At 34.1% G+C, this 13,804-nt stretch overlaps 1 protein-coding gene across 2 annotated transcripts in view; it reads left to right on the plus strand.

Annotated features, from left to right (window-relative positions):
* The window catches only part of ADGRL4 (adhesion G protein-coupled receptor L4), a 128,277-nt gene that overhangs the window by 64,412 nt on the left and 50,061 nt on the right, over positions 1 to 13,804 (plus strand). The window contains exons 3-5 of one of the 2 annotated variants that reach the window (XM_023501736.2): positions 2,348 to 2,500; positions 12,920 to 13,075; positions 13,487 to 13,557. In XM_023501736.2, coding sequence (XP_023357504.1) covers positions 2,348 to 2,500; positions 12,920 to 13,075; positions 13,487 to 13,557 — 380 coding nt within the window. The remainder of the gene's footprint in view (positions 1 to 2,347; positions 2,501 to 12,919; positions 13,076 to 13,486; positions 13,558 to 13,804) is intronic. The other variant, XM_031936783.1, reaches the window with a different exon arrangement.

Here is a 13,804-nt window from a genome sequence, read left to right on the forward strand (position 1 = left end):
ACTTACATAGAATCACACAGTAAGTATTAAGTATCTGGCGATGGATTTGAACTCAATCCTAAATCTACAGTGGCTGTTGTATCCATCAAGCCATATAACTTTTCTATCTCTTCTCCCACTCTGCCTCTTTCCTATCTATCTGAAAGGAAAATGGAGTCCTGACCCTTGCTAAAAGTAAGTCAGTCTCATATATAGTCTTAATCTTATTTGTGAACATAATATAATCAAGCCTCTATCCTATCTCAGGACTTAGGTTCCTGTAGTGGCTATGTTACAGAAGTTAAATACTTGCCTTGTACTTTACTTTTAATCATATCCATTACAGCTCCCTTAAGTCAGTCCCCCTTTTTACACCTAGATTTAGCCTCCCTCATCTTAAAAAAAGACTCTTTCCCTGAGTCTTCTATCCCAAATTAGTTTCTAATTTATCACCTTCATTTCTGCACCAAATTTATTTAAAAGTGTTTTATATGTGCTGCATCATGTTTTCCCAACCCATTCGTGTCAACTCCTTGGATTGTTCTTTGTTTCTTGCCACTTTATAGAAATTGAATGAATAAATCTAAAAAATGATTGTTAAGTATGTGGCATGTGCTAAGCAGTAGGCTATGTCCACTCAGTCTATAAATCACTTTAGGTAGTATTGCCATGTTTATTATATCGCTATGGCTGTGATGTGGTACAATGGATAGTGTTGGTCTCAGAATCAAGATTTGAATTCAAATCCTATCTCGAATGCTTACCAGCTGTATAAGCCAGATTCCTTAAACTTTCTTGGCCTGCATTTCTTTAACTTTAAAATGAGGATAATTATAGTATTTACTTCACAGAGTTGTTTGGAGAATCAAAAGCATTTTGTAAATCCTAAAGGTCTATGTGAGTGCTAACTTTTGGCAGAATCATGAACCTAGAACAATTCTCCCCCTTACTGAGCCCTACTTTTTCATCTTTTTCATCCATTTTGGTGTTTACTTTAGATGCATTTGCATAAATCTTTTTTTTATTTTTTTTTTATTTAATAGCCTTTTATTTACAGGTTATATGCATGGGTAACTTTATAGCATTAACAATTGCCAAACCTCTTGTTCCAATTTTTCACCTCTTACTCCCCACCCCCTCCCCCAGATGGCAGGATGACCAGTAGATGTTAAACATATTAAAATATAAATTAGATACACAATAAGTATACATGACCAAACTGTTATTTTGCTGTACAAAAAGAATCAGACTCTGAAATATTGTACAATTAGCTTGTGAAGGAAATCAAAAATGCAGGTGGGCATAAATATAGGGATTGGGAATTCAATGTAATGGTTTTTAGTCATCACCCAGAGTTCTTTCTCTGGGCTTAGCTGGTTCAGTTCCTTACTGCTCCATTGGAAATGATTTGGTTGATCTCATTGCTGAGGATGGCCAGGTCCATCAGAACTGGTCATCATATAGTATTGTTGTTGAAGTATATAATGATCTCCTGGTCCTGCTCATTTTACTCAGCATCAGTTCGTGTAAGTCTCTCCAGGCTTTTCTGAAATCATCCTGTTGGTCATTTCTTACAGAACAATAATATTTCATAATATTCATATACCACAATTTATTCAGCCATTCTCCAACTGATGGCCATCCACTCAGTTTCCAGTTTCTAGCCACTACAAAGAGGGCTGCCACAAACATTCGTGCACATACAGGTCCCTTTTCCTTCTTTATGATCTCTTTGGGATATAAGCCCAGTAGTAACACTACTAGATCAAAGGGTATCCACAGTTTGATAACTTTTTGAGCCTAGTTCCAAATTGCTCTCCAGAATGGTTGGATTCGTTCACAACTCCACCAACAATGCATCAATGTCCCAGTTTTCCCGCATCCCTTCCAACACTCATCATTATTTTTTCCTGTCATCTTAGCCAATCTGACAGGTGTGTAGTGGTATCTTAGAGTTGTCTTAATTTCATTCGCATAAATCTTACATATCTCTTAATCAATTAACTCTCAGGTATTCTATGTATTTGGTAAGTCTACCTAATAAAATTTCTATTGTTGCTTTTTTTCTAGGTTTTGTTAATGTTATATGAAATACTGGTGATTTTTGAGTGTTTCACTTTTATTCTGTCACTTTACAGAAGCTATTAATGATTTCATTTGGTTTCTCCAACATTATCTTAGATTTTCTAGGTTCACCTTGTCTTATCTGCTAATAGTTATAATTTTCTCTGCTTTTTATTCTGAATTTCCAACAATTTAAATCATCTGATTAAGATTTTGCAAACTAATAGGGCACACTTTCAATTATGTTCAAATAATATATTTTCTGAATTAAGAATAACATGATCTTTCAATTGATATTTTCCAGATGATAATGAGTGTGAAAACTCTACCCAGCCTTGTGGTGAGAATGCCAACTGCACTAATACAGAGGGGAGTTACTTCTGCATGTGCGCACCTGGCTTTACATCCAGCAGCTCCCAAATCAAGTTTGTAACTAATGATGGAACTACTTGTATAGGTAAGTTGTGTTTTTAAAAATGGTTTATTTCATACAAGTCTTACTTATAAGATAGATTAATTTGATAGAAACTGAGTCAGATATTCTCTTGTGCCTACTTGTAAAATATGTCAGAGATTTCCTGTCAATATGGCACTGTTTAATAAAATTTCTAAGCTTTAAAAAGACAGAAGTCTGACCAGAAGAACACCCCAAATAACAGAAGTTTTTCACCTTTTAGGGGTTATGAGTCGTTAGTACTTCAAGCCCTTGGACCCTTTCTCAGAATATTTTTAAACAGACAAAATAAAATATATAGGATTGAAAAGGAAACCAATTATACTGAGATAAGATTACAATTTTTTTAAAAAAGTTGATAGACCCACACTAATAAATTCTGCTATAACATATACAACAAATGGCCATCCAACCACTAGATTTTAAAAAAATTCTAGATAAAGTTTTTCATACCGGTCTAAGAGGAAGGGAAGGGAGCACTGTGCTATTGACTAGAGAACAAAGAATTTGTTGAATAGCTGGACTGGTCATGGTAATGACTGATTGCTAATGCTTCAATCTCATGTTGACTAGAGTTCCCCAGTAAAGTGCCTTAGGGATTTCTACCTTGGTTTTTGTTCTTTAACATTTTTGAAATCCAAAAAGGTAATGACAGTAGAGAGTACAGGAATGAAATAGAAATGAATTCATACTGGATTCTTGGGTTCAAAAAAATCAATTTCATTGGTATAAGATGGAAGAGTAATGTCTTAACAGAAGTTTATCCAAAGAAGATTTGGGGATTTTTTTTAGTGGACTATAAACTGAAAATGATTCATCACTGTTGTGGAAGCCAAGAAAAACTGTGATCTTGGATTGCATTAAAGAAATGCAGGCATAATTTCAATGAAGAAGGAGGTGATAGCCCCACTATTTAAAAAAAAAAGAGAGAGAGGAGAAGAAGCAGTAGGAGGAGGAGGAAGAGAGAGACAGAGACAAAGACAGGCAGAGAAAGAGAAGGAAAGAGAGGGGGAGAGAGAAAGACAGAGAGACAGGAAGAGATAAGGGAAAGAGATGATATGGCATTTAAATACTTACTCTAACCTAGGCAATGGGAAGGAAACAAGCATTAATTAAGCACCTGCTATGTACTAGCTATTGTGCTAAGGACTTTACTCATCTTTTTTGGTTGTCACAATCCAGAGGGGTAGATGCTATCATCATCCCCATTTTATAGTTGAGGAAATGGAGGCAAAGAGAAGGTGAATGACTTGACTCACATCATACAATTTGTGTCTGAGAATGTAAACTCACCTCTTATTGATTCCATGCCCAATAAAATGTTTACTTCATTTAGCTGCCTAAGCACTGAGAATACAAATACAAGCCAAAAGAAAGACAATATCTACAAAAAAAGGAACTTACATTCTAGTGCAGGTAGACAACACAAAAAAGGAACTGAAAAGCAGGAATGTGTGGCAAAGTGGAAAGGTCTTAAGAGTCAGGAGTGGAACTAAGACAAGAGTGAGCATAGATTATTCTGGCTTTTCCTCAAAAGGAGGGTATAGAGACAGGGGAACTCACCATCAGAGGTGGGACCATGGAAAGTTGAGACAGGAGTGTGCTGGTAAATATTTAACAACCACGCCATGATGGGAAAGGGGAATGGTACTACAAACTTTTAATCTTCATTCACAATATTAACATGTTCTCCATTACTTTCTTGTCTAGACAATTAAATAATTCATAAGTCAAGCCCTATTTTGTAACATTTGCCATTTTTTGAAGTGTAAGCACTTACATTGCAAATTTAATCATCAGCTCTCCAGAGGCAAAACAAACTGGCTCCAGTACACGCCTGTGTATAGGATATTCCAGATGAAAAAAGGTATAATTTCTAGCAAAAGATAGTCAGTAGTAGAACCAAGAGAGGGTATACTTTGGTCAGACTACATCTGGAATTTTTTATTTTGTTTAGTTCCATTTTAGAAAATACAATGATAAACAACAGTGTCTAGAAAATAACCAGGATGATCAATATACTTGAGTTCATGTCATGCAAGTGTGGTTGAAAGAACTGGTAATATTAGAAATGAATCAAGCAGAGATAATTATCTTCAAATATTTGAAAGGCTACCATGAGAAAGAAGCATCCAAAATGTTCCATTTGGTCCCATAGAACAAACCAAGAGTAATGATAAAAGACTTGAAATTAAATTCTAATTTAGTCCTGATATCTAACAATTAGAGCTATTCAAAAGTGAATCTACTTTATTGGATGCTATCAAGGAAAGACTGGTTGAATGCTCCTTAGCCATGCTGTAGTGTGATTTCATTTTGAGTATGGTTTGGACTAAAGGGCATCTGAAGACTCTCATAATTCTCAAATTCTGTGATTACATGAGAATTCTTTTAAAACTTAAGGGTGTCTATCATGTCTCCCCACCCAGGTCTTTTCTCAAGAATAAATATCTCCAGTTCCTTCAAACAATCCTTATATTTAGTAAGTTGCTTTAGAGTATTAGTTTTTCCAATGACTTGAGGAGTAGGAAGAATTTATGCTGTGAAAACCAAATCAAATAACATACAGAGAAAATAATTTTAGAAAGCTCTGAGGTCTAGTGGCCTAGGGTGCAGTTGCAACAAATTGAATAAATATTAAATTTGAAAAATTGATCTGTTATGCCCAAGAAACAAAATATATTCTGGTCACAAGTTGTTGTTCACGTTCAGAGTTTTGTAAATTTGTATTCAGATGTTGGCCCCAGTGGGTCCTGAAAAATATTCAGTTTCGATTTCTGTGTGGCAGATTCTCCTTTTGCTTTTGCTACAAGCTTGTTGTTAAGTGACACTCCTATGGAATATGCATGACCCCATAGTACTGTTTAGTGAGTTAGTTCAGGTTCATGAAGATATCTTCTGAAAATATTTGATTTCCTATGAATAAGATAAATTCATTTCCTATGCCAACGGAAGATTATTCCAAACTTGTGTTTATAATAAACAGACTATCTGGAGGACATTGAAAATGTTCTTACACTGTAATTTGTTCGTTTACTGAAAATCAACAACTAAATTCACTAGGGGTTAGAGGTTTGAATTGGATTCTGATAGGGGAGGGAGATGTTCAGGGATTTTAATAGGCACAGTTTTCAGAATCAAATTCTCTGGTGACTTTAATTCTTTGACCTTTAAAATTAACTTTCTTTTGGAACTTGAGAAATTCTCATCAATCAATTTACCACCACTTAGCAGCCCACAAGGTACTCAAAGGTAAATAATGTAGTATAAAAGAATGCTAGAACTAGAAAGAATCTTAAGAGTTCATTTGCCCTGTTCTGATTTTATTGATGAAAGAAACTGATACTCCAAGATGTTAACTTGGCCCAAAGTCATCCAGCAAACCAATGGAAGAGCTACCTCTAAGACCTGGGAAACCATAATGGAGTGATAATTATCTCTTGTTTACCACATCAATCAATCCTTGAGCATTTATTAAATGCCTGTTATGTGCCAAACACACAAGGAATTTAATAACCTGTCTCTTGATAGAAGTACTGTTTTTGGTGCCCATTGTGACATTCTCAGCCCTATGCTGGGGAATCAAGTTCTGGATAATAGTTCAAATTTCCATAATGCTTTAACATTTTCAAAGTGCTTTGCTCCAATGATCCTTGAGCAATAGGTAATGGTAAGTATTATTATCATCATCTTGGCGATGAAGAAACTGAGATTCTCACAGTGCTAAGAGTAGTTTAAGATATGATTGAGGTGTCCTATTTATTGACCAATCCAGCAATCTCCATTCCTCCATATTGCCTCTCATCCATTTGGGGGGAGGGAGTGTCCTAAAAAATTTCACACGCTACTGAAAACAACTGGATAATAACAATAGACAGTTGAATTGGTGAAATGGATAGAGTGATAAAATTAGAATCAGGAAAACCCAAACTTAAATACTACCTCAGATTTAGCTGTGTAATCCTGAGCAAATTGGTTAAACATTCTCAGTTTATTCCTTCATCCATAAAATGAGCATAATAATGGAAGCTACTTTATAAAGTGGTTATAAGGTTTAAGTAAAATGACACATCAAGAACTTCACAAACCTTAAAATATTCTGTTGTTGCTATTATTAGCCAGGATAAGTATCATTATTTTCAATTTATAGAAAATAAAACAAGATTATTATTCATTGTTCCATTATTTCAAATTCTTTGGGACCCCAACTGGAGTTTTCTGGAAAGGATTGCCATTTTTTTCTCCAATGGATTTAGGGCAATCAGAAATCAATTGACTTGTCCAGGATCACACAAATAGAAACTGTCTGAGGTCAGATTTGAACTCAGGAACAAGGCTTCCTGACTCTATGAGGCAGTCTATGCACTATGGTACCACCTAGCTTCCTAAAACAAGATTAGAGGCTTCTAAAGCTGACACAATGAGGTTGGCAACCCAGACCCCTGACTCCCAAATCAGTATTCTTTGCACTAGATTTTTTAGATAGATAAAAAAGACAAACAGACACATATACACACACGTATATATATAAGTGGATACATATATGTGTATGTGTGTACGTATGCATATATATATAATTTGCAATTTTAAAATACATGTCAGCAAAGTACTTTGCTTTTCCAAATAAGAACAAATATTTCAACTTTAAAAAATAAAAACCAACTATTTTAACTTAGAATTTTCAATGCATGAAATTCCTGCCCAGAAAATGTATTGTATCTCAACCAATTCTCCCTAGCAGATTATGATTTGTTAGTTTGTCATGAAAAAAAGGCCTGCCACCTAAAATGGAGAATTTGCCTTTAATTATCATCTACAACTGTAGACATAATGGTTTAGTTACAAGAAAAAGGAAAAAAAACTAACTCAACATCTTAATCACTACTTTAATACAATTTTAATGCTGCTCCATTCCCATGTATATCTTGTTTCCAGAATATATCTTACTTATCTTCTGCTCATATTACTTAAAAACCCCAAATCACAAAGGGCCATCTTATTCAGTCCTAGATAATACCTTTCAAGAGTAGAATTATGTCTGTTTTCATTAGAAATGAGAGAGAAAGACAGAGACAGAAACAGACAGAGAGACAGAGAGACAGAAATAGAGACAGAGAGAGAAAGTGAGACAGAGAAACAGAAACAGACAGAGAGACAGAGACAGAGATTCTCATGAGATAAGTTTAAAAGGAAGAACAAATATTTTAGATGTAAAATATTTATTTCAGAATCCATTTTAACAATGTTGCTTTACTACTATTTTGTAGAATGGCCCTAATACTTTGCAATTTATTTTCCCTAGTTCTACTTTAAATACTCTTTGACTTTGGATATTGATAGTTTGTTGAAGTTCCATATCCAACTCCCAAACCTCAAGCTTCCACCTGTGTTTTGTTTGATGGATTATTTTTTGGATTTCAGTGCAAAACAAGTTCTCTGGGAAAATGCTATTTCTCCCCAATTTTTGCTGTCCTTAAGGATTACCTTTCTTTACAGCCATGCAACTATTTCTCTTTTTCAATCCTGTAGTAATTTTCTTTGTGTACTTTGATCATCCTCAGGGAATTTGAACAAAGAAATACATCTATTACCACCTTATACAAGTGTGCCTCTTTCCCCAGGATTTCAACTAATTCCAAATGTTGGTAGATGCGTAAGCTTGACAGGTCTGATAATTATAGTCATTAGAATCCACTGTAAATAGGAAATGAAAAACTCTAATAGAATAAGACAGGAAGAATGGCATAATTAGTCTTAGAGTCAAGAATTGGCTTTAAATCCTGCATTCTGGCTCGTGCTAGCTATACAATATAGGCACTTAGGTTGCTCAGTGGATAGAGTGTCAGGCCTGACATTAGGAAGACCTGGGTTCAAATGTGGCCTCAGATATCACTAGCTGTCTGATTGTGGGGAAACCACTTAATCTCTGTTTGCCTTAATCCACCGGGGAAAAAAATAGCAACTCTTTCCAAAAAATCTCATGGATGGTCTTGGAGTGCAATGGTCTAACCATGAGGTCATGAAGAGATAAACATGACTTAACAACAACAGCAAAAGCTATGTATCAGATAGACAAATCAAGTGACCTCTCAATATTGCATGATAGTACAAGAATATAATTTCAAATGAGTATAAGGTTATAAATACAAGCTATACACATAGATATGTCTCTCGGATAGAGGCAATCAAGAGGTACTATATAGAGAGCACTGGAAATGGAGTCAGAAAGGTCTTTATAGTTCAATTGCTGCCTCAGGCATTTACTATCTGTGTAACCTTCAACAAATAACTTCATTTCTCTGTGTATCAATCTCCTCACCTGTAAAATGGTCATAATAATAGTTCCTATCTCCCAGGATTGTTGTGAAGATCAAATAACATGATAATTGTAAAGCACTTAGCATATGGGGGGTGCTTAATAAGAGGTTGTTTCTGCACCAGAAAAAGGGAGCCTTCACATTAGAAATAGCCTACTCTAATGAAATCAAAAAATTCAATTTTATGAATTTGTCGTCTTTCTAGATGGAATACATATCTGTATATATTACAGTATATTTCCATATCTGTGAAAGGAATTAAAATGATCTCTTTTTTCCTGATTGTTTCTAGTACTTTGTATAAAAGAGTCATATGATCTGGCTAATATTATGATATAACAAAATTCAGTTTTCCATACATACATATACATGCACAGAAACACACACACGATATCCATTGGCTAGAAAAGTCATCTTGTTTAGTCTTGGGTACCATGAATGTTGTGTTTTTATTCCTTTCCTTTTTTCTGTCTATCAAGCAAGATTATGTTTGAAGTTTCACTCTCTTTCTAAATTTTGGGAAATATCTAGTTGATTTGGGTGTAAACCCTGGAAAATTCAGTTATTGGTGACTTTTAGAACTTCCTGTACCATAACACTATTGTACACACAAAAGGATATTCCAATTAATGAAAAGCATAAATGTAAACCAGAGTAAAAATTATATTAGGGCTTAAGTTTAGTGATAACACACAGGCACAAAGGTTGAGTTGGGAATAATGGAGTTGCTCTGACCACACACACAGGCAAAAGGTGTTAAATGTTCTACTCTAGCTGAAAAGGAGAATTATACAGAGTCTTCTCATAGGGCCATTGCCTAGAAAATGAAAAGGGTAGAATGGATAACCTTCAGAGAATCCTAGAGCTAGACAAAAGGGAAACAATCTCTAGCCTTGAGGAGCTTATATGCTATTAGGAGAAATTAGAAATAAATATAAAATAATTTGTAGGGAGAAGTATAGGTTCAATAAAACTCAATCACTCAATGCCTGATTAACTATAAAGCATAAATTGCTTGGGAAAGAACTCTCTGTTTGACAAAAAATACTGGGAAAACAAGAAAGAAGTTTGGCAGAAATTAGGTTTAGACCATCTTACACCATATACCTCAATGAGCTCATTCAGTGTAAATGACCTAAATGTTAATAGTAATAACATTAGAAGTTTAAAAGGGAATAAGTTCAGTTACTTTTCACAGCTATGACTAGGAGACTTCTTAAAAAAAAAACACCATGCACTAGAAGTAATCATAGAAAATAAAATAGATAAGTTTTGGTTTTGTGAAATTGAAAAGGTTTTACACAAATAAAATCAATGCAATGCAATTAGGTAAGAAGAAAAGATGTCAAGTAAAAAAAAAAAAAATCTTTGTATCACATATCTCCAATAAGTATCTAATACTGAAATTACATAAGGGACTAATATATATGATCAAAAGTCATTTCCCAACAAAAAAAAGAGGTCAAAGGATATGAAAGAATTGTTCTCAGTCATTTTTATCATACGATGTTATGGAAATGTGAGTTTTATTCTATAAATTAAAAATAAAAGAATTTTTTAAAAGGAGATGCAAATTGCCAAACATGATTATTAGAAATAGCAATATAATAGAAATCAAAATAATTATTGAAGTAGCAAATACAAAAGATGGGAATATTCAGTGACAGTAGCATATCAATATGCTTGGGCTAGATTATGAATATCCATAATATTCTATAGATATTCTAAATATTCATAATTCTAGAAAACAACTTGGAATTAAGCTAAAAAACAGATATATACATACATACATATATGTCATTTATCCCATGGGTGCCATTACTAAGTATTTACTCCAAGAAAACACAAGACCCATGTTCACCAAATATTCATAGTAGTACTTATATGGTAGCATAGGATTGAAAACAAAAGTTCCTATTGATTTGGAATTGGCTAAATGCAGTTCCATAGCTTTAATAGAATGTCATTGTGCTGTAAGACATGATAACTATGAAAGAATCAAAGAAATTTGTGAAGAAATGTATTTATATCCACAGAGTCTAGCACAATGTCTAGAAAATAGTAACTACTTAAATGATTATGGAATGGAATGGAATGGAATAGGAATATAGGCCTCTCAACAGATTGAGGAAAAAACAGATGTAAGGTCAAACAAGGCAAATCAGCAAGTCATGAACTTTTACAACTGAAACACTCATAAAGAACATCTGATTCACCAGAGTGTTGTTATCTGCATTGGTGAAGAAATTGCTAGCCCACTGAAATAAGTAGTATAATTTATCAAACAAGCAAGCATTTTTAAGTGTCTGCTATGTACCAAGCACTATGAAGGCATTGACAATAACAAATCCATCACCAAACATAGAGTAAGTGCCTAATGTTTGTCAGGTCCTATTTTAGTGCTGGTGATAGGAAGAAAAAAAGGACAGTTTTTGTTCTCAAGAAGTTTAATTCTACAGTGAGAGACACATAAGTATGAATGAATACACTAGTCAATTAACAAGTATTTATTATGGACTTGATATGAGACAGGTACCATGCTAAATTTGGACATACAAGAAATGTAGAAATACATCCCTTGCCCCACAATTTTTATAAGGAAGATAGTATACAAATAACTACATATATGCGAGATCATTGTTGTATCTGACTCTTTGCGACCCCATTTGGGGGTTTATTGGTGAAGATACTAGAGCAGTTTTACATTGCCTTCTCAGGTTCATCTTCCAGATGAGCAAACTAATGAAAAAGGAATTGAGTGACTTGATTAGAGTCACACTACTAGTACAGAGTCAACCTGAGACCAAATTTGAACTCGGGAACATGAGTTCTCCTGACTGCCAGCCTGAAACTTTCTTCCCTGTGTCATCTGCCTGCATACAAGATACATAGAATGTAAATGGTAAATAATTTCAGAGGGAAACCCCAGCAATCCAAAGGAAAAAGAAAAATCTCTTGCAGAATGTGTGGTTTGAACTGAGTCTTGGGAGAAACCAGACGGTTGAGCTAAGGAAGAATATTCAAGGCATGGGAGATAGTAAGTAAAACAGGCATGGAACCTGAAAATAGAGGACCAGTAAGAAGGTTAGTGCAACTGCATCTCAGAGATTATGAAGCCAGGGAGTAGTGAATAGTAAAAGTAGGAAAAATTGAGGGGAAAGAGGACAGTTTGGGGGGAGGGGAGAAGATTCATATCTGAAAATAAAATTTAATTTAAAAAGAAGAAAAAATGGAAATGTAGGAAGAAGCCAGGTTCTGAAGGGCTTTAATAGTCAAACAGAGGATTTTATATTTGATACCGGATATAATAGGGAGACAATGCTTTATAAAGGAGAATCACTTTGGGGACTGACTGGAGGCCCCATCCACATATAAAAGCAAATGCAAAGTAAAGTTGAAGGGAAGTATATTGTAATCAATGACATGATAAAATTACAATTTAATTTAATGTTTGCAATAACTTGTAACAAAAAAAGATGTTTTGAGTGAGATAAAACAAACATTTTAAGTAGTACTTTTCAGTGTTTGACATTAGCTGAAGTGCATGACTGATGTCTGAAGTATCACATTCAGAAAATATTAATGTGAGAGATCTTTGTTTATTTTTTCTCATGTCACTGAATAAAAGAATTGATAATTGCTTTAGTAATATGCAGAAAGCTACATTTTAGATATCATTAGAGAAACAGCAGAAATAGATCCCTTTAAAGAAATAAATCTTTAATAAATTAATTTTAAAGGCATACTTTATATACAAAGAATGTCCTCAAACTGATTTCAGTCACCTGAATACCTGAATGCTTTTTTTGTGCTTAATCTTTGTTTATAGGAGGAAAGAAACACATGCATGTATTTGGTTGCTGAAGCATTTTTCACTATCATATCAAAACTGATTGTTTAAACTAAATGTTTTTTATGTGCTCAGTTCTCCTTGATAGCATTTTCAGATGTGTCCCCATTACATTTGGTTTTCTATTTCCTCACTTTTTTAAAAACAATTTTGTTATGAAATGGCTAGCAGGATGCAGTACCATTATCAACAAGGTAGCAAGGTGTTAGTCTGTAAATACTTAATAAAAAATTCAATTTCTCACAATATTTGCAGATATAGATGAGTGTCGGGAAGCAACCCCAGGTGTCTGTGGGGATCATGCTAAATGTGAAAACGTGTACGGAGGGTATCACTGTGTCTGCAAAGAAGGTTATCAGCCATCCACAGGAAAATTTCAATTTAAGCCAAATGATGGTACTTACTGCCAAGGTAAATGATATTATAAAGGTGTCTGTGTTGTGATAGAATGACCTCTTCTAAGGAAACTACCACTGCTCCTTAGGGCCCCACTAAGGTTCATCAGCAAGAGAAGCAAAGCAAAGACGTTACAACAATATGAGGATATAATTGACACGCACAATATCTTAAATCAAGTTTATGGATGAAAAGAAAATTTATTCTTAACATAAGCAAAAAAAAAATCAGACATGTTGAAGAATGTGCTTTCTGTTTTGTTTGTTTTTAATAGTTTGGGGAAAGGATCCATATATCATTGGAAATTATTCAAATGTATCCAAGTAAGCATATATGCTACTTAATAACTGGGAATTGAATTATTCAATAAACCATTTGTGGTATATAAAACAAAGTTACCAGATGGTGAATTTTCTTTTTCTACAGAAAATATGAAGGCAAACTGTCATTTAGATGATGTCTGCATTGCTGCAAATATTAACAAAACTTTAATTGAAGTAAGTAGAATGGTTTATGCATAAGCTTTTAAGATCATGGTTTATTTGAATTTGACACTTTTGTTTCTGTAAATATGCTTTCAAAATGATTTTTTAGGAATGGGAGCCTGCAGTTAGACTTCTAGAACATTGGAAGTAGCTCACTTATTTAAATCTAAGGCTTAATTAGCTTGTTAATTTCCTATAATTTGTTTGGGTAGTATTAAAAATTTGATGAATTGGAAAATAACCAAACTGTTTCTGTTGC

Source organism: Sarcophilus harrisii, chromosome 4, assembly GCF_902635505.1.
Source record: "Sarcophilus harrisii chromosome 4, mSarHar1.11, whole genome shotgun sequence".
Taxonomy (NCBI): Eukaryota; Metazoa; Chordata; class Mammalia; order Dasyuromorphia; family Dasyuridae; genus Sarcophilus; species Sarcophilus harrisii.